General features: G+C 37.6%; 6 protein-coding genes across 8 annotated transcripts; 3 read left to right on the top strand and 3 right to left on the bottom strand.

Annotated features, from left to right (window-relative positions):
* Nucleotides 1–715: 715 nt before the first annotated feature.
* Nucleotides 716–4254, bottom strand: LOC149713491 (acetylcholinesterase-like). The gene is made up of 6 exons (XM_089848525.1): nucleotides 4122–4254; nucleotides 2842–3667; nucleotides 1575–1951; nucleotides 1213–1511; nucleotides 982–1142; nucleotides 716–841 (listed from the first exon to the last, which is right to left on the bottom strand). Exons 2-6 carry the CDS (start codon nucleotides 3659–3661, stop codon nucleotides 816–818), a joined length of 1683 nt encoding a protein of 560 aa, XP_089704651.1. The 5' UTR covers nucleotides 3662–3667; nucleotides 4122–4254; the 3' UTR covers nucleotides 716–815.
* Nucleotides 4255–5326: 1072 nt separating this feature from the next.
* Nucleotides 5327–7990, bottom strand: LOC149713490 (acetylcholinesterase-like). Its single transcript, XM_089848485.1, has 6 exons — nucleotides 7570–7990; nucleotides 6665–7501; nucleotides 6120–6481; nucleotides 5733–6031; nucleotides 5481–5659; nucleotides 5327–5419 (listed from the first exon to the last, which is right to left on the bottom strand). Exons 2-6 carry the CDS (start codon nucleotides 7476–7478, stop codon nucleotides 5394–5396), a joined length of 1680 nt encoding a protein of 559 aa, XP_089704611.1. The 5' UTR covers nucleotides 7479–7501; nucleotides 7570–7990; the 3' UTR covers nucleotides 5327–5393.
* A 62-nt stretch (nucleotides 7991–8052) lies between these two features.
* LOC149713489 (uncharacterized) lies at nucleotides 8053–9297 on the top strand. 3 transcript variants are annotated; one of them, XM_089848512.1, is made up of 5 exons: nucleotides 8053–8317; nucleotides 8730–8812; nucleotides 8880–8987; nucleotides 9112–9166; nucleotides 9230–9297. In XM_089848512.1, exons 1-4 carry the CDS (start codon nucleotides 8188–8190, stop codon nucleotides 9121–9123), a joined length of 333 nt encoding a protein of 110 aa, XP_089704638.1. In that variant the 5' UTR covers nucleotides 8053–8187; the 3' UTR covers nucleotides 9124–9166; nucleotides 9230–9297. The 3 variants fall into 3 exon arrangements, with proteins under 3 accessions (XP_089704638.1, XP_089704629.1, XP_089704622.1); XM_089848503.1 differs by having other exon boundaries at nucleotides 9071–9166; nucleotides 9230–9286; XM_089848496.1 differs by having other exon boundaries at nucleotides 9059–9166; nucleotides 9230–9286.
* A 963-nt stretch (nucleotides 9298–10260) lies between these two features.
* LOC149713488 (uncharacterized) lies at nucleotides 10261–13109 on the top strand. The gene is made up of 6 exons (XM_089848475.1): nucleotides 10261–10307; nucleotides 10473–10547; nucleotides 10623–10708; nucleotides 11638–11751; nucleotides 12489–12572; nucleotides 12981–13109. The coding sequence occupies exons 2-6, from the start codon at nucleotides 10508–10510 to the stop codon at nucleotides 13038–13040; spliced, it is 384 nt and encodes a 127-aa protein (XP_089704601.1). The 5' UTR covers nucleotides 10261–10307; nucleotides 10473–10507; the 3' UTR covers nucleotides 13041–13109.
* Nucleotides 13110–13822: 713 nt separating this feature from the next.
* On the top strand, nucleotides 13823–14606 carry LOC149713487 (uncharacterized). Its single transcript, XM_089848453.1, has 4 exons — nucleotides 13823–14023; nucleotides 14087–14160; nucleotides 14221–14397; nucleotides 14467–14606. The coding sequence occupies exons 1-4, from the start codon at nucleotides 13891–13893 to the stop codon at nucleotides 14509–14511; spliced, it is 429 nt and encodes a 142-aa protein (XP_089704579.1). The 5' UTR covers nucleotides 13823–13890; the 3' UTR covers nucleotides 14512–14606.
* On the bottom strand, nucleotides 14402–19675 carry LOC149713486 (alcohol dehydrogenase class-3 chain L-like). The gene is made up of 10 exons (XM_089848438.1): nucleotides 18522–19675; nucleotides 18269–18370; nucleotides 17525–17666; nucleotides 17366–17453; nucleotides 16542–16671; nucleotides 16263–16479; nucleotides 15461–15591; nucleotides 15256–15391; nucleotides 15051–15192; nucleotides 14402–14951 (listed from the first exon to the last, which is right to left on the bottom strand). The coding sequence occupies exons 1-10, from the start codon at nucleotides 18543–18545 to the stop codon at nucleotides 14927–14929; spliced, it is 1137 nt and encodes a 378-aa protein (XP_089704564.1). The 5' UTR covers nucleotides 18546–19675; the 3' UTR covers nucleotides 14402–14926.
* Nucleotides 19676–20004: the final 329 nt, after the last annotated feature.

Raw genomic sequence — 20004 nt, 5'->3', positions numbered from 1 at the left:
CTCTTATCCATTAAAATTCGAGTTAGATGGTTTTTTAAACAAAATAAAAACTTGTGTTTTTGAAAAATACAATTGTTTTTGTCATTGTAAAAGGTGTAATGGTTTTCCACGGTGATTGCGAAGTTATTATGCATGCCACTTAACTCCTACATATCGTCTGGGATGCGACGAAACATATTCGAAACGCAACGTAAAGTCAAAGTGAATATACCAAACATCTACTCATAATTACGTCCAAGTAGGAGTATAGAAATATGTCTGATGTACTGAGAAAAACCTATCAACAGTACACTTAACTAATTACTACCAGGGATAGATTTAATTTTAGAAGTAGGAATGGTGAACAGAATAATCTGGGCGCGCGTCAAAGTGCCGGACTCCCTTCCTCGGGACCGAGGGGTATGAAAGAAGAGGCGGGTCATAGAGACAGAGGTAAAAAGGAATTACGTAATTTTCGCCGTCCCCGTCAGCAACGTCATCAAAACGTAGTTTAAGTGAGCCAATAAGATAATTTAAACTTTTAGTTACGCATTGGAAGGAGGGGGCTCTATACTTGGCTATGAGTCGGACTGAAATAAATACTCCGTTCTCCATTTCTACTTCTAAAAATAAATCTATCCCTGCTTTTACCTATTCATGGTTTTTCTGGCTGAGAACATATTAAATATGATGGTTTTCAGTTATTCTTTTTAAGAGAACAATTATTACGCGAAACTTTTCAATAAAGCTTAAATTGGTTTTATTCTTAAAATACAGTTGTTGAACACCCGTATTTTTTTTTGTTATGAGACGATATTAAATTTTGTGAGATTCGATTAGCAGTTGTGAGAAGACATCAGAGCTGTAAATGAAAAAGTAAATCGGTATTTTAAAATAGAAAGGGAAGTGTTTAAAGATGCGGAACGACCTTTTAAGTCTAGCAAAATATTTGCTAGAGTTTGGTAAGAACAGGTAAAGTTTCTCTTGGTTTTTTAGACTTACCAGCTGCGTGCTTAACTCTAGTGTACGCGTGATCGAAGAAAGCGCACTGTTGAGCTCTTAAGAAATGACCTTGAGTGCCTCCAGGAACGACGTCCAGGTAAGCCTTGGTTCTTAATGTGTATCTTGGGAAATGTCGGTCATCTTTGCTAAGGTTAGGATCTCTGAAAGTGCGTATTATGGTGTTATTTATGTCGCAAACCTATTGGGAATAGGGCATCTAAAATGACTGACCCATTGTTAATAAAATGAGCCAAGTGGTCCATCATGTGATGACCTCTTTGGTGTTCCATTTCTGTATACCCGTTTTCAGGGTTAGCGTGTCCAAGAAGGAAGTCAATGTCCTCGCCTTTTAAGTTGCCCGCGAATCTAGGATATGAGTGCTTGCTTGGATGATGGCGGATGAAAAACATGAACACGTCGTTTCCGGAAACTGCTAACTCGTCGGCGAATTTATTCAGGGGACACAAAATGAGAGAATCAGTCGTCATGTCAATAGCCATGTGCCGGATCGCCTCGGGATCGTGTGGGTGCTGAAAGTAATCGGTGTTATTTTACTTCAACATCATGGTTTATGCAACGAAGTTCCGACTTACGGTGAAGTTTGTGTACACATATTCGATAGCGTTAGTCTCGTAATCAGACTTGGTGTGCAACAATTTTTTAATGAGCTCTCGTAAGTCGTTTTTCGTGATGTACGAATTCTCATCGAGCTTCTGAGAACTGAATAAGAAGTTGGCAATAGCACCCCTGTGATAACTAGATCCCAACATGACGGGAATGGTAGTGTCAAAGGCGCCTTGTTTGGCTAAGACTCGTGGGTGATGTGGTAGGAAGTGTCCATCAACAACGGGCAAGAATATAGAACTGTCACGGACAAGGGCCTCGCTCATTTCCACCAAATCATGGGCGTCTTTCGATCTCAAACATTTCACAATTTGGTGTTCTTCGTCGTGGTTAGGGAATACGCAACCTTAATAGGCAAACATATAAAGAAGTGAACATGAATAATACAAATACGTGTAACGGATAATATTGGGCTGTAGTGCACACCACGATCTCAGGTTTTCACCCACTGTTCCCTCATATCATCGCCATATTGGCACGATAGTAACGACGCAGTGCAAAACATATCTACTCATGGAATCATAACATTGCTATTCATATATTCTGGGGTCTTAAGGCCTATCCAGACTGACACATTTTGCTAGTTCGCATCTTCGCTTTGCTTGTTTGCAAGATCGCTCTACTGTCCACATTGGTTTTTCGCTACTTTGCGTCCTCATATCGCGAAGATACAAATTTCTTGCGACTAGGCCAAGAATTTCGCGCCTTCGCGTGAAAAGCACCAATCACAGACGAGAGGAAGGGTGGGACGATTAGTTTCGTTTTTCTCTTTGAACAACGTCGATGGAGAGGGGCAGAAGGCGTAATGATTGCTCAAACTTGATTGGCTCTCAGAATTGGAAATGCAAAATTTTTGCGTGTATCAGAACAGAAGTGCAAATGTTTTCGCGAAGATGCGAATAGACGAGGCGCGAACACGCGAGCGCGAGTTCAGTGTGGACAGAGCTTTACATGGGTTCTTGGTACTACGTGTTTCTAATAATATTGCCTCAGATCTGGCTCAAACGTCTTTCATCAATTGATGCCAAACCCAAGGTGATTTTTATTTTAGGCCCTAAAGAAGCATCACGTATTATTTGCTCACACATGTCAGTTTCCTTAATCATGTATAATTTCTCGTTTATAGAGTAGCCATGATGTGTATACGATCAGAGCATGCATACTAGTATTAGGCCTGAAATTCTGTCTGTCTCTCTGGTTTAAATGTAAAGCCATTGACAGATTAAAATAAATTACCTAATTTTGTGGCGATTTTATCGCTCATTTTCCTGCTCTCTTTCTTGGAATGAACTCCAAAAACATTCATGGGTGAACCATTTACCAGGACCAGTTTTTGAAACAAGCAATTACAGCTATGAGACAGCATAAGTAGACCAGCGGCTGAGGCGCCAGAACCTTCTCCAACTACCGTGACCTTTTTAGGATTCCCTCCGAAATCGGCGATATGAGCCTTGACAAACTTCAAGGCCTCCTTCATGTCCAAGAGACCCTGATTACCCGGAGCTTCCTCGCAATCCGTATATAAGAAGCCAAAGACGGATAGACGGTAATTCACGTTGACAACGATAACGCCTTCATCGGCGGCCAATTCCCTGCCATCATAAATATCCATGTTGGCCGAACCGGTCAAATAGCCTCCTCCGTGAATGAATACCATGACTGAAGCGTTTGTTGGTCTAGGATGAGGGACAAAGACGTTCAAATACAGACAATCTTCAGATTCTTCCGAGTTTGCGATCAAGTAGTCACCAGGCCCTTTTCTGTGTGGTCCCAAGAAAGATACTTGTTTACAGGATGGTGCTTTCTTATTGGTTTTTAAAGTGGAGCTAAAAGCTTCAACAGGAACGGGTGCCTTGAACCTCAGGTCACCTACTGGTGGTTTCGCGTAGGGAATACCGAGGAAACCTTCGACTGGCTTATTTTCATGAGTCGTCAGTATGGTACCTTCTAATTCACCCAGGGATGTTTTGACGAGAGGATGGCCATCTTCGTGATGAGCCACAACGCCGAAGACCACTAGGCCAAGGAGTAGGAAAGCGAAGGACAAAGAAGACATTCTGCACTGTAAGGTTGAAAACGTAATTAAGGAATTTTTTAATACCGACATGCTCATGAACCTTCTCTTCTTAACAATAAGAGACGTTCAACATAGGCATGGAAGTGTAATTTTAGGGAACGCCTTTAAATGAGGATGAGGTGTCAGATAACACGTGATTCTAAGGGAATTTCAGTAAGGCACGTTGTCCAAACTTCTTATAGCTCTAAAGGGATGGTGCGACCTTCGTACACATGTATTTAGACCTATTGTCTTATCGAGACAGTGGCAATAAAACAAATTTCATTATATACAGGAACAGGATGTTGTGAATGAATTTGTTTCATTACCAAGACCAAAGCAACGACCAGTTAATATTTCGTTTATTCTCACTAACTATAGCGCGAGTCATAGGCACGGAAAAGTAGTTAAAAGTCGATTTCCGTAATCATTGAGACAAATAAGTAAAAGTAGCACTTACCAGTAAAGTTTCTTCGGCACTTCTGACAACACTTTCTTAAAAGGGGGCTGGTCTTGATTTCTATTATCGGAAATTGTTTAAAAAAAATGTCTCGGCAGTCTTAATTTTCGGTTGATAATCAATGATACTGCTTGATAAATTTTGTCTTGATATGTTTCAGACGAACTTTCTGGTTTCTGTCGAAAATATCTCTTCTGATCCCTCGCAAACACCGGTTAAGTTTCATTTCATCCTGAAATTTAAGACGATTTCGATGAAACCCAATACATGTTTTGCGAAATATAAACCATTTAGATTATTCATTCAATCTCAAGGATTTCTCATTTCCACGGTGCTTTCTTGTTGTTAGGGACCACATTTTAGCTTAAATAGCCAGTGCGTCTTGATATTTTCCAGGACTTGTCTGTTAGACTCGATTATCGATTTTTACCACATTTTATCTTACTGATTACTTCTGATACGTATGTCAAAGGTTAACTAATTGAAGGAACTGAAGACCTGATTTTGATAAGTGAACCTTTCTTTTAAATGGTTTTACAATTTATACTTGACTTTCCTGGTAGATGTACATTATGTTACATAACGATGTCATTTAATTTTACAGGACGCAATACATGGGCCAGGATTAGTGCTTGGCAACCATTCGGAGACAATGGTCATGAACAAATGTAATCAAAAGATAAGGAGATTTTAATGAAAACTTTAGTTTTAAGAACCCAGTTCAATTTCCTGTTGCATTTCAGAATATACTTAAACCAGTAGCGGTTTTTTACATGTTTAATCAATTACCTTTTAAATAACTAATATTGAACCCTAATTTAATATAAATAATGGAATCTTTAGGTAGATAAGTGTCAATGTCCCCTAGCTCTCAAACTCTTTATCAGTCAGTCTTTACTTATAAGAATAATCAACTCAATTTTAAGGCTTACCCCCATGAAGCTACCAAACTGTAATTAGGATATGTTAATAAATATCTACACTCTCTACTTGCTAACGCCTTATTAACTTTTTGCTTAAACATTTAAATATATTTTTGTTAAATATTTGACGATAATTTAAATTTAACGAGTTTTCGATATAGGCCTAAATATAGTAATAAAATTCTTAAAATACTTGAAAAATAATTTGACTTATGACTATATCATGTAAAGAGTTCATCTCATTAAGGGTGCTGTGTTGAAATATTTGAGCCAAAAATATATATCTTATTTAAGCAATTTATTTAAAACATTTTTATATCAAATCTTTTATTTGAAATTCAAAAAACACTTAGCAGTTGTTTGCAGTCATGAGTGCTGTAAAAATAAATTAAAGATTAGTGCATGTTTAGTTAATTTGTGTGCTGATAGAACGTACCAGCGGCTTTCCTAACTTTCGAGTAAGAATTCTTGAAGAAAGAGCATTGTTCGGCGCGAAGGAAGTGACCAGTTTTGCTTCCCACCTTCAAATTCAAATAAGTCTTCTTGCGCAAGGAATAGTTGGGTAGATGTTTACCATCTTCTTCAATATCCTCATCATGTGAATCGTTTTTGTCCCTATAGTATATATTTAACTACATCTAAGATTCACACATTTTTGAAAATAGTGACCATCTTCCATTATACTTACTCTTCCTTGACAAATCTTCCTAACATGTCCATCAAAGTGAAACCGTGATCTTGTTCCAGTTCCTTGTAGTGCATGCCTTCCTTGTCCGTGTGTCCAAAAAAGAAATCGATATCCTCACCATTCATGTTCCCCGCAAAACTCGGGTAAGAAGGATCGACGTGGTGGTCCAAGTAGAAGAGAAAGACCTTGTTTCCAGAGAAAAGTAGCTCGTCGGCAAAGGTAAGTGTAGGGCAAGTAATGGTTATATCGTTGACGAAATGGAGAGAGTTTTCGCGGATTGATTCCGGGTCATCGGGATCCTTTCAACGTAAAAACAACAAGTATGACCATTTCCGCGTGCAAGCAGCTGATGAGGCCTAAGGGCCAAGATTATTGTCTCTAACGTACCGTAACATTGGTGTAATGAAACAAGACAGCGTTAGTCGAGTATTCGGCTTTATCCTTGAGCATAAGGTGGATGAGGTTTTTGAAATCCCCTACAGAAATGTAAGAGTCTTCCTTGGGTCTTAGCGGCGAGAACATAAAATTGACGATGCTGGCACGGTTGTGACTAACTCCGATCAAGACCCTGATTGTTGGGTCAAAACTACCCTGCATCGCCAATACTCGGGGATTGTGAGCGAAGAAATGACCATCGGCCACCGGCAAGAATCGTTTCATTTGGTGGACCATTTGAGTCGTCACTTTGGCCAGTTCTTCGGATGTTTTGCCTTTAATGCATTCCAGGCCCTCTGCTCCATGAGCGCATCCTTTTTAAACAAAATAGCCTATTTGTTATTAGCGGTCGAAATTGCAAACAATAATCATATGACAGTGCCGAGTAATATCTTGCTCATCAACGCCATCGTTTATGAACGTACGCCTAAAATTACTACGTAAATCGCCATGCATTGCACTCAGCTGAATGACAATTATCAAGTTAATATCCTTACCCAGATTATCCGCCAAAACATTATCGACGTTTTCAGCATCAGTTTTCGAAGCGATAGCAAAGTAGCTGGTAGGTGAGCCATTCAACAGTACGACTTGTTGGAAAAGGCAGCTGCAATTCTGGGCAAGCATCAAGGCTCCAGCTGCCACAGCACCAGTTCCTTCACCCATGACGGTTACCTTGTGCGGATCACCTCCGAAATCATGGATGTTCAGCTGGATGAACGACAAAGCCTCACGAATATCACTCAAACCCATGTTACCAGGAGCAGCATCGCCACCAATAGCCAGGAACCCAAAAACGGACAGTCGATAGTTCACAGTGACGACGATGACGTTCTCTTCGGCTGCCAATTCCCTTCCGTCATACTTTTCGGAACTGGCTGACCCTGACATGAATCCACCTCCATGTATGAAAACCAGAACAGGGGCGTCAACGGGTTTAGGTTTTGGTGCGTAGATGTTCAAATAAAGACAATCTTCGGAGTCAGCGACTTTAGGTATGGGTGGGACAAAGTTTTCCAGGTGGTTTTCGTCTTTCTCGATAACAGCTTGAATACATGCCGGTGGTAGTTTGTCGGCCTTAAGAGGGGCATGGAGCAAATCCATCGGAACAGGTGCACGGAACCTAAGGTCGCCTACGGGAGGTTCGGCATAAGGTACTCCGAGAAAAGCCGCAACTTCTTTGCCATTATGGGATTTCAAGGTTACGCCAGTGATTTCGCCCAAGTCTGACTTGATGTGAGGTGTTGAAGAGTCATCATCGGACCTGACATAACTGGCCAGTAAAAGAACAGCGCAAACGTATGCCCACATGTTTCCAAGTTTTTATATTGATGCTAAATAATAATGTGAAGTTAGTATCACCAATAACTTTGGAAAGTGGAAAAATTTGAGGTCTACATACCAGAACACCCAGAGGCCGTCTGAAAAAAAGTTGGAATGTATTTTTATAAAAATTATATTTCGGTTTATCGTTATTTTTTTTAATCAAAGCTTCCATGAAGAAAGCTAATTCGATAAAATACGATATTGTATAATGTAGATTGATAGTAGTATATTGGTAACGCGATACTCTAGTCCACTAAACCACGTCTGTCTATTGACAAAAAGAACCAATAGTGGCGAAGTCAATTCGATATTAAAACTTCATTACGCGTATTTCCTTCTCCATACATTTCGATCTATTGCTTCAGATACCCGACACTGATTATAAGAATCTCAAAGATTCATGGTTTTTTAATAAATTTCATATATAACTCTTAATCATTAAAATTGTATAAATTTCAGTTTTCTTAGATTTTATGGAGAATATTGTTTTCCAAAAGCCTAAAATTTCATATTATTTTACACACGTAAAATGTTTTAAACAATTTCCATGAAATTCGTTTATTATTTAAACACAAAACCCAGCTTTCATAAATTATGATAGCAAAGTCCAGTTTTGCAATTAAAGCAAAAACTACTAAAATACAATACGTGTCAGTCGATACCTACACTTGGCCGAGCAATTTTATCTCGCAAAATGAAGGTCGTAGTCTTACGGGTATTTCTGTCATTGATAGCCATATATGAATTAATTTATTCTAAAAGTATCGGGGAATGTCCATCTAAACTCCGAAGTACCTTACTTAAACACATGGAACAGGAAAAATGTGAGTCCATACTCAAGAAAGAGCTCGTTTCTTCCTTTATACCAAGAAAAACTATGCTCTTTGTCCATTATAATTATTTCTATCAACACGACGGTGGTTGACCTACCAAGTCACCATGTGGTCTAAGAGAAGAAAGAATGGGCTTTTCTTGAGCTGATAGTCTATTTGTACATTTTATTGACAGTAGACCCTTCAAAAGTCGGGGTTAAAATAGATTCTGGTATTGATGTCTTATGAAGGTCATGTGGTTCCAAAGACGTTAGATATGACTTCGAACTATAAGGATCTTGGTGCACTAGTACTGTCTTTGGGTCCACATCCCGGGTGTTACATCTTAACCCTAAATCAAGCAGAAAATACTACGCCCCTCCCCCTCTTGTAAAGCTTGTATTTTTCTGTATGTTATCCATAGCCGTCTTAAAATCACAAAAATGTGCCACGAAATACGTCAGCTGCATGGAGAAGAAAATCAACGACCTAAATCCAACGTTAAGGGTTTGTGGTTATTTTGAAGGGATTTAGTGTTTTCTATTTAGCCTATTTACTTTCAAATACTAATCAGGTAAGGGGAAACGTCCAATCTTGCAACCGTAAACTGAAATCAAATCCAATTCCAAAAATAGCTGAGGATATAGCGGCTTCAACTTTAAAAGTCATCACCTACCAAGAAGTTAGTAAAAACGATATTTCAGGAACATATGGATAACATCAACACCATATGTTTGAAATTTTATGTTTAAGCCTTTCTCGCAGCCATTACAAGAATTTATAAACTATGTCTGTTGCCTCTCCAGGGTGGCAAGTAAGAATGGAGGCCTGAGCTTTAACGTGCAAATGAAGATGAGCAAAGTAGGCAATTATGATTGTTATAATTCTTGATAATATCTCTGCTAATGTTCATTTATTTTTCAGGATTGTTTAAGAAAAGTTGGAAAATGTTAAAATGTTTAAAAATAAATAAAGTTTATAGTCTACTGAAGTGGTTGTTTTCATATAAATAAACATGGTCGTCTTAACAATTTTTACACCGAAACTGAGCAGTTTAAGTTTATTTAACTGATAATTAAACTGTTAAAAATTTAACAATATAGAAAATAGTTAAATAAAGTTAACCAAAACCAGAAGTAAGATGAGACTAGAAGTAAAGAGCTCTAGCAATGGTAGTAGATCCTGGCACTAGTGAACAAATTTGAGGATTTTATGCCGCTTCCATGGCACCTACATTAGAGAGAGAAAAATTGGTCGAGTTCCAAAACATTTCCTACCCCCTTCCCCTCAACCTAAAGTCGCGGAACACGGACGCGGGTGTTTGAATCTAGTTCGGCCGTCTACCGCCGGGAGCGTCTCACGTTTTGGAGGGGAAATTCAGAAACCGCCACTAGAGGGCCAACCGATGGTGCGTTATCAAGAATATTCACTTTCACCAAGTGAAGAATTTGGTTAGCTCAGTACATCTAGTCTCATCAGACTTCTGCCAAAACTAGTGCATATTTAAGTAAGAACCTGACGGGACACGCTGGGCCCTATAAATAGTGTTCGAACAAGTTTTGCCAGTCGATTGTGAGTGCAATTCAACCGCTATCCACAGTAGACTGAAAACTTTGAAGTTCCGTTCGATCCAGATCATTCAGTTCCAAATCTGAGAGGCTCTCACAAATTACTGGCAGCCCTGAAGAACGATTAAACTTAAGAAACGGGGAGGTAATATCTCTAACCCCTTTGGTGCAAACTTTATATCGTAATAAATAAATTTGTAATTATATTAATCAACGTACTCAACCAAAAAGTGATTATTAAATATTTAAGATTTTGAATAAATTTAAAAAATATAATATTAGGCCTATATTTTCGTGATTAATTCGAAAACTGTTTATCCCAGCAATGTTATACACTTAATGTATTTTTTCCGGGAATACTTGATTAATATTTATTCATATAGGGTCAATTGGGGACCTGCCAACTATTAAATCAAAGAACATCCTTATTAAAGGTACAAAGTTTACCGCTCCATTAAGATTCGTAACTAAATTAACTTAGACCTTTAATTTTCAACATAAAACTTTAAATAAATTTTCAAAACCTCATTTCCAATATTCTAAAATGGTTGCCACTAGCTCTATAATTCCTTTCCTGCTGCTTTTCGTTGTCTCGGCAGTTTTGACCGATAATGAATGTCCAGAAGAACTAGAAATGTTGATGCAAATGCAGCCTGAACCAGGAGAAGGAGACGGTAAGCTAAAAAGCCTTGGATATTTTCGAATTCGTCAGTCGGGATGAATAATTTGAAATATTCTAAAATTAAAAGGTGGAAAAATTAAATCGGCTGAGTGCTTTGAAAAATTACTCGAATGCTTCTATGATAAAGTCAAACTAAAGGACAACTCTGACAAGGTAATAACAGTATTTTTATCACTTTGAAATGAACAAAGATGATTACCGACCCTCGACGTGGAACTTGATACGAAAAGTGTGTTTAAATTGTAGAAAATATCTTTTGCCTGCCTTTTCTAAACCATCCACAAAAAAAAATTTTTAAATCAAATTAATAATATTTCAAAAGTAATAGTTTAGGAGCTGATTAATTCAAGGGGCAGATCACTTTTGGTTAGGGCGCATCATCAAGTTCGTTTAGAATAGAAATTCCGTGAATGCTTCAGTGACAAAGTCGAACTAACCGACAATTACCCTGACAAAGTAATGTCAGTAATTTGATCACATCCTTGTGAACAAAGAAGATTCATTGGCGGTGAGGTGATAGATTACGTCCCTTGACGCGGAACGTTATGCTGAGCGGATTTGTAGAAAATATCATTTATCAATCCTTAAATAAACGAGCCGTGAAAACTGAGAATTTATGGGTCGTAATTATTATATTTTGAAAAAGAAATTTTTTAGGGTGTAATTGAAGCGAAGGAAAGATCACTTCTGGTTAGGGCTTGTATAGACAAAGAAAACTGTAGTGTTAATCAGGGAAAATCACCATTTATACATTCATTCAAGATTTAATAAATAAACTCTTCTCCTACAAGCAAGGGAGTTAGTGTTCAGGGGAACAACGTTTGGAGCTTTTGAAGTTGTTTTACTTTAGGTCAGAATAACAGATAGACTGAGATCCGCCCCAGGATTTATATAGTTGAAAGTTGAGCGGTTAAACAAGACATTGAATGATCTGCACCCCAGCCACGGTTTCATTGTTTTAGGTTGTTGAACTGCTAAAGGTTAATACTGTAGTTTAAACCTATTTTTTTACCATTGGTTAATTTGTACTTAAGTTGAAAGTTATAACACCCTCGATTGTTCACATTGTATTGTATTTGTAGAAACTGCTGGATAAGATGGAATCTTGCGCCACGGACTTAAAGGATGACGGTGAAAAATTTAAAGACTACAAAGAGCTTTACACCTTTCTCAAGGGAATGGAGAAAAATATAACAGTATAAAACAATTATTATTTTATACAAGATGGAAATCTTCGACAGCCACTAGTTTAGTTACTTCTCCGTTACTAAAGGCCCATTTATACTAGACTATAATCTTACTTTCAAGTGTGTGAAGTTTATTTGCTGGCTTAATTAGACGGTTCACACGTGTCAATGAAACGAAATTAACGAGACAACCGACGTGAATGTCAGATTTTACTCTAGTCTGGATGGGCCTTAACGCGTTGGTGTTAAGCAGGGATACGATATTTTCAGGCGCTTGTAGATAAATTAAATGAATAGTTCGAAAATTGAAGGAACTTAATGAACCGAAGTCCTCCCAGGCCGGACCTACAAAGCGGGTGTTCGTAACAGTAGTCTAAACATTATCCCGGTGTTTTATTAGAGTGGATGCGGGATGAGTTTCCCGTCTATGTAGTAAAGTGACTAAACTCTAAATAATCTTCGGACCCACCCCTTTCAAACATCTGCTTGATGTTGTTTTTAGTAATTTTTTTCAATATATATAATTGAAAAAAATTACTAAAAAAAACATATATATGCAATTGAAGCCCTCCATATCAATTAAAGGTTTTGCGACTACTCATTTAATAACTTTGCCAACGCTACAAATTATCCCTGCACAACACCTGCACATTAGTTGAAGTATTTCGAATGGTCCTCGATGAAAGTTTTTAGTGGACTGTCTTTCTAATTATTAATGTACAATTACGCTCATTTTAACACTTTAGGTGATAAAAGACCTAGTTTGCTGCAACGCAAATGTACTAGCTAAGGCTGGGATTGGGGCGGATACCCAACTTTCAGCTGGTTTAGTGAGTATCGACCACATCTATCTGTTTAACCATGAACGCTGAATTTCTTAAGGGACCGGAAAACAAGGCGAGTCCTCTCTAAGCATAGCATCACCATGGGGGCTGTGAATTTGGGAACAGTCAAGGGCTCAAGGCCATTCGGTCTTTTCTGATTCTTCATAAAAAATAATCGACCTTGGCCTTTCCCGGTTTTTATTTATTTATATTTTTGTAAACGAAGGGAAGAATCTATCTCGTTTTCGGGTCCCTTTAGAGATCCAGCGTTTATGGTTTAACCATGGTTACAAGTTTCTTTCTCCTTATAAAAATAACTGACAGTAGAAATCAAACGTACAAATTCATGGTTAAATGAATATATTAATGAGATTATCCATGTATTTAATTTTACTCTTTCCTTTTTTTTTCAAGGAATGTTATTCTATGAACCCCGAGGTGGAGGAATGCGTCCAAAATCAGAAAAATGAATGAAATGAATTTTTGTAATTTCAATTAATTTAAAATGGATAATAATAAAGATATCTTTATATTAAAGCAAAATCATTGAATTTCGAGAACAATAATTGTATTATAAGATAAATAAATAAAGTTTCTTTACAATGATAGCTACTTTCCCAGCTTTTTCCTGACCTATGGCATTGCTGAGCAAAAAACCTTTATGTTACGCTTTTGGGAACTAATTCGTAGTCTGGTTCACCCTATCTAGAAATATCTGCATGTACAATCTAATTTTCAAATTTAATCAAACGATAATTAGGGGTTATTCAATGAGCGAAAAAATGAACTTGCAATGAGCAATAATGATTTTTGTTCAGCTGGACACGCGGCCAATAGTACGCAGCTTCTGAGTTGCCATTTTTCCTTGAAAATTATACGCTGGCACCACGGTTAGGCCTATTTTGATACTTTACATCATTTTCATATTAAAGTTATATTTTGTCAAAAACTCAAAATTATAGGATCTTACAGAATATTTTTATGAATTTAACAAAACATAGGATATTGTAGAAACTTTAAGACCACTGGGCTATAAATTATCCCGGAAGTCATCAAAATTATTAAATCTAATTTTCAATTTTGGGAATTATTAAATTGTGAAATTTTATAACAATCACGTTTGGCTGACAGTTATTTTGCGTCGAAGTAGTTTGTAACGTTGAAGTAGTCCTTTAATTTGTACGTCCTGAATGCTGATGTTTACAAGACTTCAGACTTTGACCCGATAACATTCAATTTTCAAGTTACAGGAAAACTTTAATAGCGTGTAGGTTCAAAATATTCAATATTTAACGATTACTGTTATAATTAATTAGTTGAGGAAATGAATTCTCATTTCATATTGATTATTGGAATTCTTTTAATTAATATAATTCTAATTAAAACAAATTGCAGTTCATCGCAATGTCCCAGCGAAAGTTTTAAAATGGCTAAATATCATATTGAATATCGTTGTCGTAAGTTATATTTTAATTAATTATCACATTAATGATTCCGATTAAATTAATTATCGTTATTAGCTAAAATTCCTAATGGATATTGTTTCAATCAAGTTATAAACTGCGCTGTTTCACAGGGTGGACTGGATACAAAGGTTGCGATAATAAATTAAGTCATTTAGTTTGTTAGCTCGGATGTTTTGATCCCTTTTTAGGATGCGGCAGTGAAATGCAAGGAGATTCTAGGTGGCGATGACGTGTTGGAAAGTCAGGACAAACTCTACGCCGCCATTTGCAAGAGTATCCGTAAAACTGCCATCTCTAGAGTATGTTGCATCATGAGCAAGGAACTTAACGGACATACGTATCAATATTTAAACCAAACATTAACCGTAAGATTAAGATTGTTTTTATTTTGGATAGTTCTAATTTAAACTATGATAACAGATGTTACATTTCAGACTTGTTTGCAAACTACATTAAAAATGCCACAGTGTCAGGGATAGATGTAGTTTTAGAAGTAGGAATGGAGAACGGTTAGTATTCACTTCAGTCCGACTCATAGCCCAGTATAGATCCCCTCCCTCCAACGCGTAACGAAAAGTTTAAATTATCTTATTGGCTCACTTAAACTACGTTTGATGACGTTGCTGACGGGGACGGGGAAAAATACGTAATTTCTATTTACCTCTGTCGCTATGACCCGCCTCTTCTTTCATACCCCTCCGTCTCGTGGAAGGGGGTCCGGGACTTTGACGCGCGCCCAGATTACTCTGTTCTCCATTCCTACTTCTAAAATGAATCTATCCCTGTGTAGAGTGACTACATGAATGAAGTATCAGTTCAAGACGGAATTTTCCACAACAATGAATTAATTGTTAAAAATTTAAGCTACAGTATATGTTTGTAAAGAATATTTAATTAAAAGTGAATCACAGTTCGTATCCTGAAAAAAGAAAAGAGTCGATATAGTTTTCATATAATAATAGTTTAGTCTTAAAACCTGATCATGCACTGGTTAAAAATATAATAGAAACTTATTTACTGTTTCCCAGCTAGCAGTAGCTCAAATCCTTCCTGAATCTGATCCAACCCGATGACGTTGGTGATCAGTAGATCAGTTTCTGGTAGTTCTCCGGCTAAGTAACTGTTAACTAATTTGGGTACACCAACTTTACCTTTGTAGCCTACGAGTATATCCCCAGTTAATCAAGAATGTGAGAGAATACAAACACCCCACAGTAACTAACCTCCACAATAACTACCCTTCCACGTCTTGCCATAAATGAGACTTGAGGGCCGACAACCCACTTTACCATCACCGCCAATCATGCCAATAAGAACGGAGATACCACCTGACCTATGACAGGAGTCAATGGCATCTTCCTGTATCATCCCAGTGAATTAAATCTATGATAGTGACCCATGAAAAATGTTATTGTTTCACCAACTCACGGTAACTTGCTTATTTCCAACCGAGACGAATGTGTAATCAGCTCCTCCATTGGTCATTTCGCGGATTAACTCAACAATGGGCTTATCAATTTCCAAAGGGTTGATGAACTCGGTACAACCGAATTTCTTAGCTATCAAAAAATATATGTATATATATGATCAGTGTTTCCCAAACGCTATGTCCTAAGATTTGAAAACTAGTTTGAGAGAAAAATCGTAGATAGGGTTCTTAGGCAAAATCGACCAAATATATTTCGGAAAAAGGAGTAAACCACGTGGTAGTTTGTCCTACCATAAGTTTGCAAGATATGTTCCATCAGGGATAGTAGGAATGGAGAACAGGGTAATCTGGGCGCGCGTCAAAGTCCCGGACCCCCTTCCACGGGACGGAGGGGTATTAAAGAAGAGACGGGTCATACAGACAGAGGTAAAAGAGAATTACGTATTCTTCGCCCTCCCCGTCAGCAACGTCATCAAAACGTAGTTTAAGTGAGCCAATAAGATAATTTAAAATTTTCGTTACGTCTTGGAGGGAGGGGCTCTATACTGGGCTATGAGTCGGACTGAAGTAAATACTAACCGTTCTCCATTCCCACTTCTAAAATTAAATCTATCCCTGGTTCCATAAGCATGACACTTCCTACATTTCGTAATGACTTACTAAGAGCTAGTTCGAGAAAGACACGAGAATTGACTACACTCGGTTTTGCAATCCACTTCATGACAAGCTCTCAGTAACCAGTGACAAACTTATGGAACATATCTTATGAACTTATTTGTCTATTAAGCTTAAAATATGTACCAATGTCGAATTTGTCGGGATTAATATCGACACCAACGATCCTGGAAGCTCCAGCTCTTTTACAACCTAAAGCCACGCAAAGTCCAACTGCACCCAAACCCCAGATAACAGCGGTGGAATTCGGTTGCACGTTGGCCGTATTGACTGCCGCTCCGTAACCAGTTGGAACGCAGCAACCAAAAGGAGCCAGATTTTGCAATAGAGCTGCAGGGTTTATCTATATAGGTGACCGAGTTCAAATTTGTTCTGTTCAAAGGTCATATATCATAGGTATCTCACTTTAACAAGACAAAAGGCATATACGACGCTATATTCGCTGAAGGTCGATAGGCAAGTCTGCGAGCGAATACACTGACCATCTTTCGATATGCGAGTTGTACCATCCAGCATTTTACCCTCAGCAAAAACCCTTCAATACAAACAGATTAAAATAAATTAAACACGCGCGTTTATTTGATTCTGCAAAAAGCCGGAAATGGTTCAAAACATGTGGGCGATTGCGTATGGGCCTTGGCAAAAGTAACACAGTGTTATATTTTTTGCCTTGGTTATAGCTGAAACTTTGGCCAATAAGACCAGAAGGGGATAATGGAAGGATGACACTCTGCATCCTTATAATAATTTGGTTGTGTAACATGATTCTTTCCAGGCTCACCCTTTTTGTTTGCTCATCTGCATGGGCATCGCACCGTGGAGTGAATTCTATAACTGTTTGGCACTAAATCCCCAGCAATGAACCCACAAACCTCGTCTTGACGTGGGACAAAAATCTACAAGCGCGCATTGGCAAAGAGTTAAGCGCTAATAGATGAGGGAACTATTTTTCACGAATGTGATTCGGTTATGGATCATGTTACAATTACTTGTTGGTACACTTATATTAAAAGTATTATATACATCTGGTAAGACCTACTGTTGCACTTTGCTTAAAAATACAAGTTATAAATGGTACAATTCATATGGGATCTTCAAAAACCGAATACCGGCAAATATAAATATCAAACCAAATGCTTTTGAGACTTCTATTTAATTTTCTGAGATATTTCATTATCTATAATAAACTTGTTTGCACCTTTTAAAAAAAATCAATATAATTAACTCACAAAAACATTTTGCAAATATTGATATCAGGGTTTTTGCATCTGTCACAAGTTTCACAGTTGGGGTTCCATAGAGGAACCACGGCATCTCCTGTCAATGGAAGCACAAAGAAAACATTACACTTTCTTTATTGTGAATGACTTTAATCGCTTTAATCCGACCTGGTTGAAATTCTTCAACTCCTTCGCCAACACTCTCCACTATGGCGGTTGCTTCGTGGCCCAATACAACGGGGAAACCGATCTTTGGAAACTTTCCCAAATAAAACCCTAAATCGGACGCGCAAATTCCGGCTGAAACCATCTTCAGAAATAGTTATGAAACTTTGAAAATGTTTCATTTTAAATGGGTGGACAGATAGATGGTGCACTTGGAACAGTTAAGTTCATAAAAATTGGACCTCAAAGGTTTTAATGTCTCAAAGAAGCTTCATGATTTTCTTGTTTTACCAGTTACAAAACACACTGCCTATTATGACACTCTGTACCCTATTAATACTTCAGTTATGTGACATGATTCTTCCCAGGCTCACTCTTTTTGTTTGCTCTCCTGCTCATCAAACTTCAGATGGGCATAGTACCGTGGGGTGAATTCTATAACTGTTTGGTACTAAATCCCCAGCAATCAGCCTGCACAAACCTTGATTGTCTAGACGTGGGACAAAAATCCACAAGCGCATGCGCCTTGGCAAATAGTTAAGCGCTAATAGAGTATTAATGAGGGAACTATTTATCGCGTATCTGATTCGGTTTAGTAACCTTGCTCCAATTGTAAAATGATGTTGGGAAGAATCATGTTACAATTACCCCGCTTTGTTTTACACTTCTCTCGAAGAGAAGTATTATATACTTCTGATACTATTTAAAGATGTTTAATAGTAAAAATATTCATTTCAATTTTATTACTTTAATTCTAACTTCTCCCGCTTTCGGAGGGTCAATAGTCACTGTTTCAAGCGTCATGGGTTTTCCAGGCTCCCAACATACTGCTGCCCTGCATTTAATTGGCTAAATAAAAATGTTTTATTTGAATTAGTTTAAATTGGAAAAATGATGTTATAGCAAAGTTGTTGATTCTATGTGGAAACAAGGTGTTGAAAATAAGCGCTAAACATATTAGCAAATGTAAATTAAATGACGGGTTAATAATACTATTTACTTTTCCAGTAGTTGTTGGAGTCATTTTTATGTAGTTTCTTGAGAGCAACGAACAAAATTTCTTGTAAATGTTTTTTGAAACACTGAATATAGGTAAGACCAGATTTAAATACTTGTTCGGCTTTCAAAATATCTTAATTACGGAGGCCTATAGCTACAAAACTGTCCGAGGGCTGGAGTATTTCAAATATGTTTTATAAGATAAAAGGGACTATAATTGCGGTTACAAAAGTTTTAGACATTTCTGATGTTTATCAAATAAGCCAGGCCTTTCATAGATTTCAAAATGTTTACATACACGATACTTTGTCGATAAAATAAAAGAAATACGAATAAATTCAAGACTCAATATTGAAATTTGAAACCATAGTATATAAACGATATTTTTGGACCACCTATAATTATGAATAGGCATCTAAAGAAAGCATTGAACTCGAAAATTTTATATTTATGTAAAAGAAGATACTGAAAAATTAAACCTAAGAATTTAAGATTACTTTAATTGTATGCTGGAGTTTAAAATGTGATCTTTGACTCTTCTAGTTACACATGTTTGAACAAAGATATGCTGTGTTTCATGTACAAGGCAAATAAGGATCTTTTTATTTACAAGTTTACCAAGGGTCAGCTTTGGTAGTACCAGGGGCAAATGTCGTTATTTATCCCTGGTTATAGAGTAATTTCGGTTGAGAGGGGGAGTGAACTGTGTATCCCCTACGTTAGGGGCAACTTTGTACTAGAGAATTCTACTTGCCCCCGGAAGGGAAGGGGAAGGGGGATATCACTAAGGTAAGAGATAGAGGGTTATGACGTTGCCGTATATGGGAAAGAAATTACTCTATACCATGAGTTCATAAGCTATGTTCCATAAGCTTGTTAGTGGTTACTATGAGAGCTTGTCCTGAAGGGACGTAGGTGAAACGTCATAGATTCTCGTAAAGCGACGCCTGGTGAGGCGCTGGCAAAGGCTTAGTACAGACTAACTAGTATCAGGCTAGTAACTGTAACCCCTTTCTCCATGCTGTAACGAGCTATGCAGCCGCGATTTCCATGAAGGGTCATTGTCATAAAAAAGGGGGAGGGACGGGTGTCCGCCACAAAGAGGATGGCGAACTTTAGTCTCTGTTACTGTAGTCTGTTTAATTGTTATATTTCGGTTTTCGTGGTCGGGGGTCCCTGTAGAAACATTATCACAAAAGGATTGTTAACATACTTATCGAAATCAATATCGTATAAAGGTCAAAGTTAGAACTTGTGCCATTATTTATACAATGGTGAAAGCAACTATTGTTGATGTCCGTTCCTAATCTCTATGTCCAAAGATACATTCTAAACAGCAAAGTGAATTGACCTATGATCTAGATACTACTTCTAAAGGCACATTTAGTACAAAAACCAGAGCCCAGACCTTCATTCGAAAAACTATTCAGAGGAGTTAAGACCGTTCCTTCCAACTGTCCAGAGCTACTATAAACTAAAGAAAC

This window comes from Phalangium opilio, unplaced genomic scaffold (genome assembly GCF_054372755.1).
Source record: "Phalangium opilio isolate 3A_F unplaced genomic scaffold, DU_Popi_V2 ptg000009l_1, whole genome shotgun sequence".
In the NCBI taxonomy this organism is placed as follows: Eukaryota; Metazoa; Arthropoda; class Arachnida; order Opiliones; family Phalangiidae; genus Phalangium; species Phalangium opilio.
This window is presented reverse-complemented; position numbering and strand designations above follow the sequence as displayed.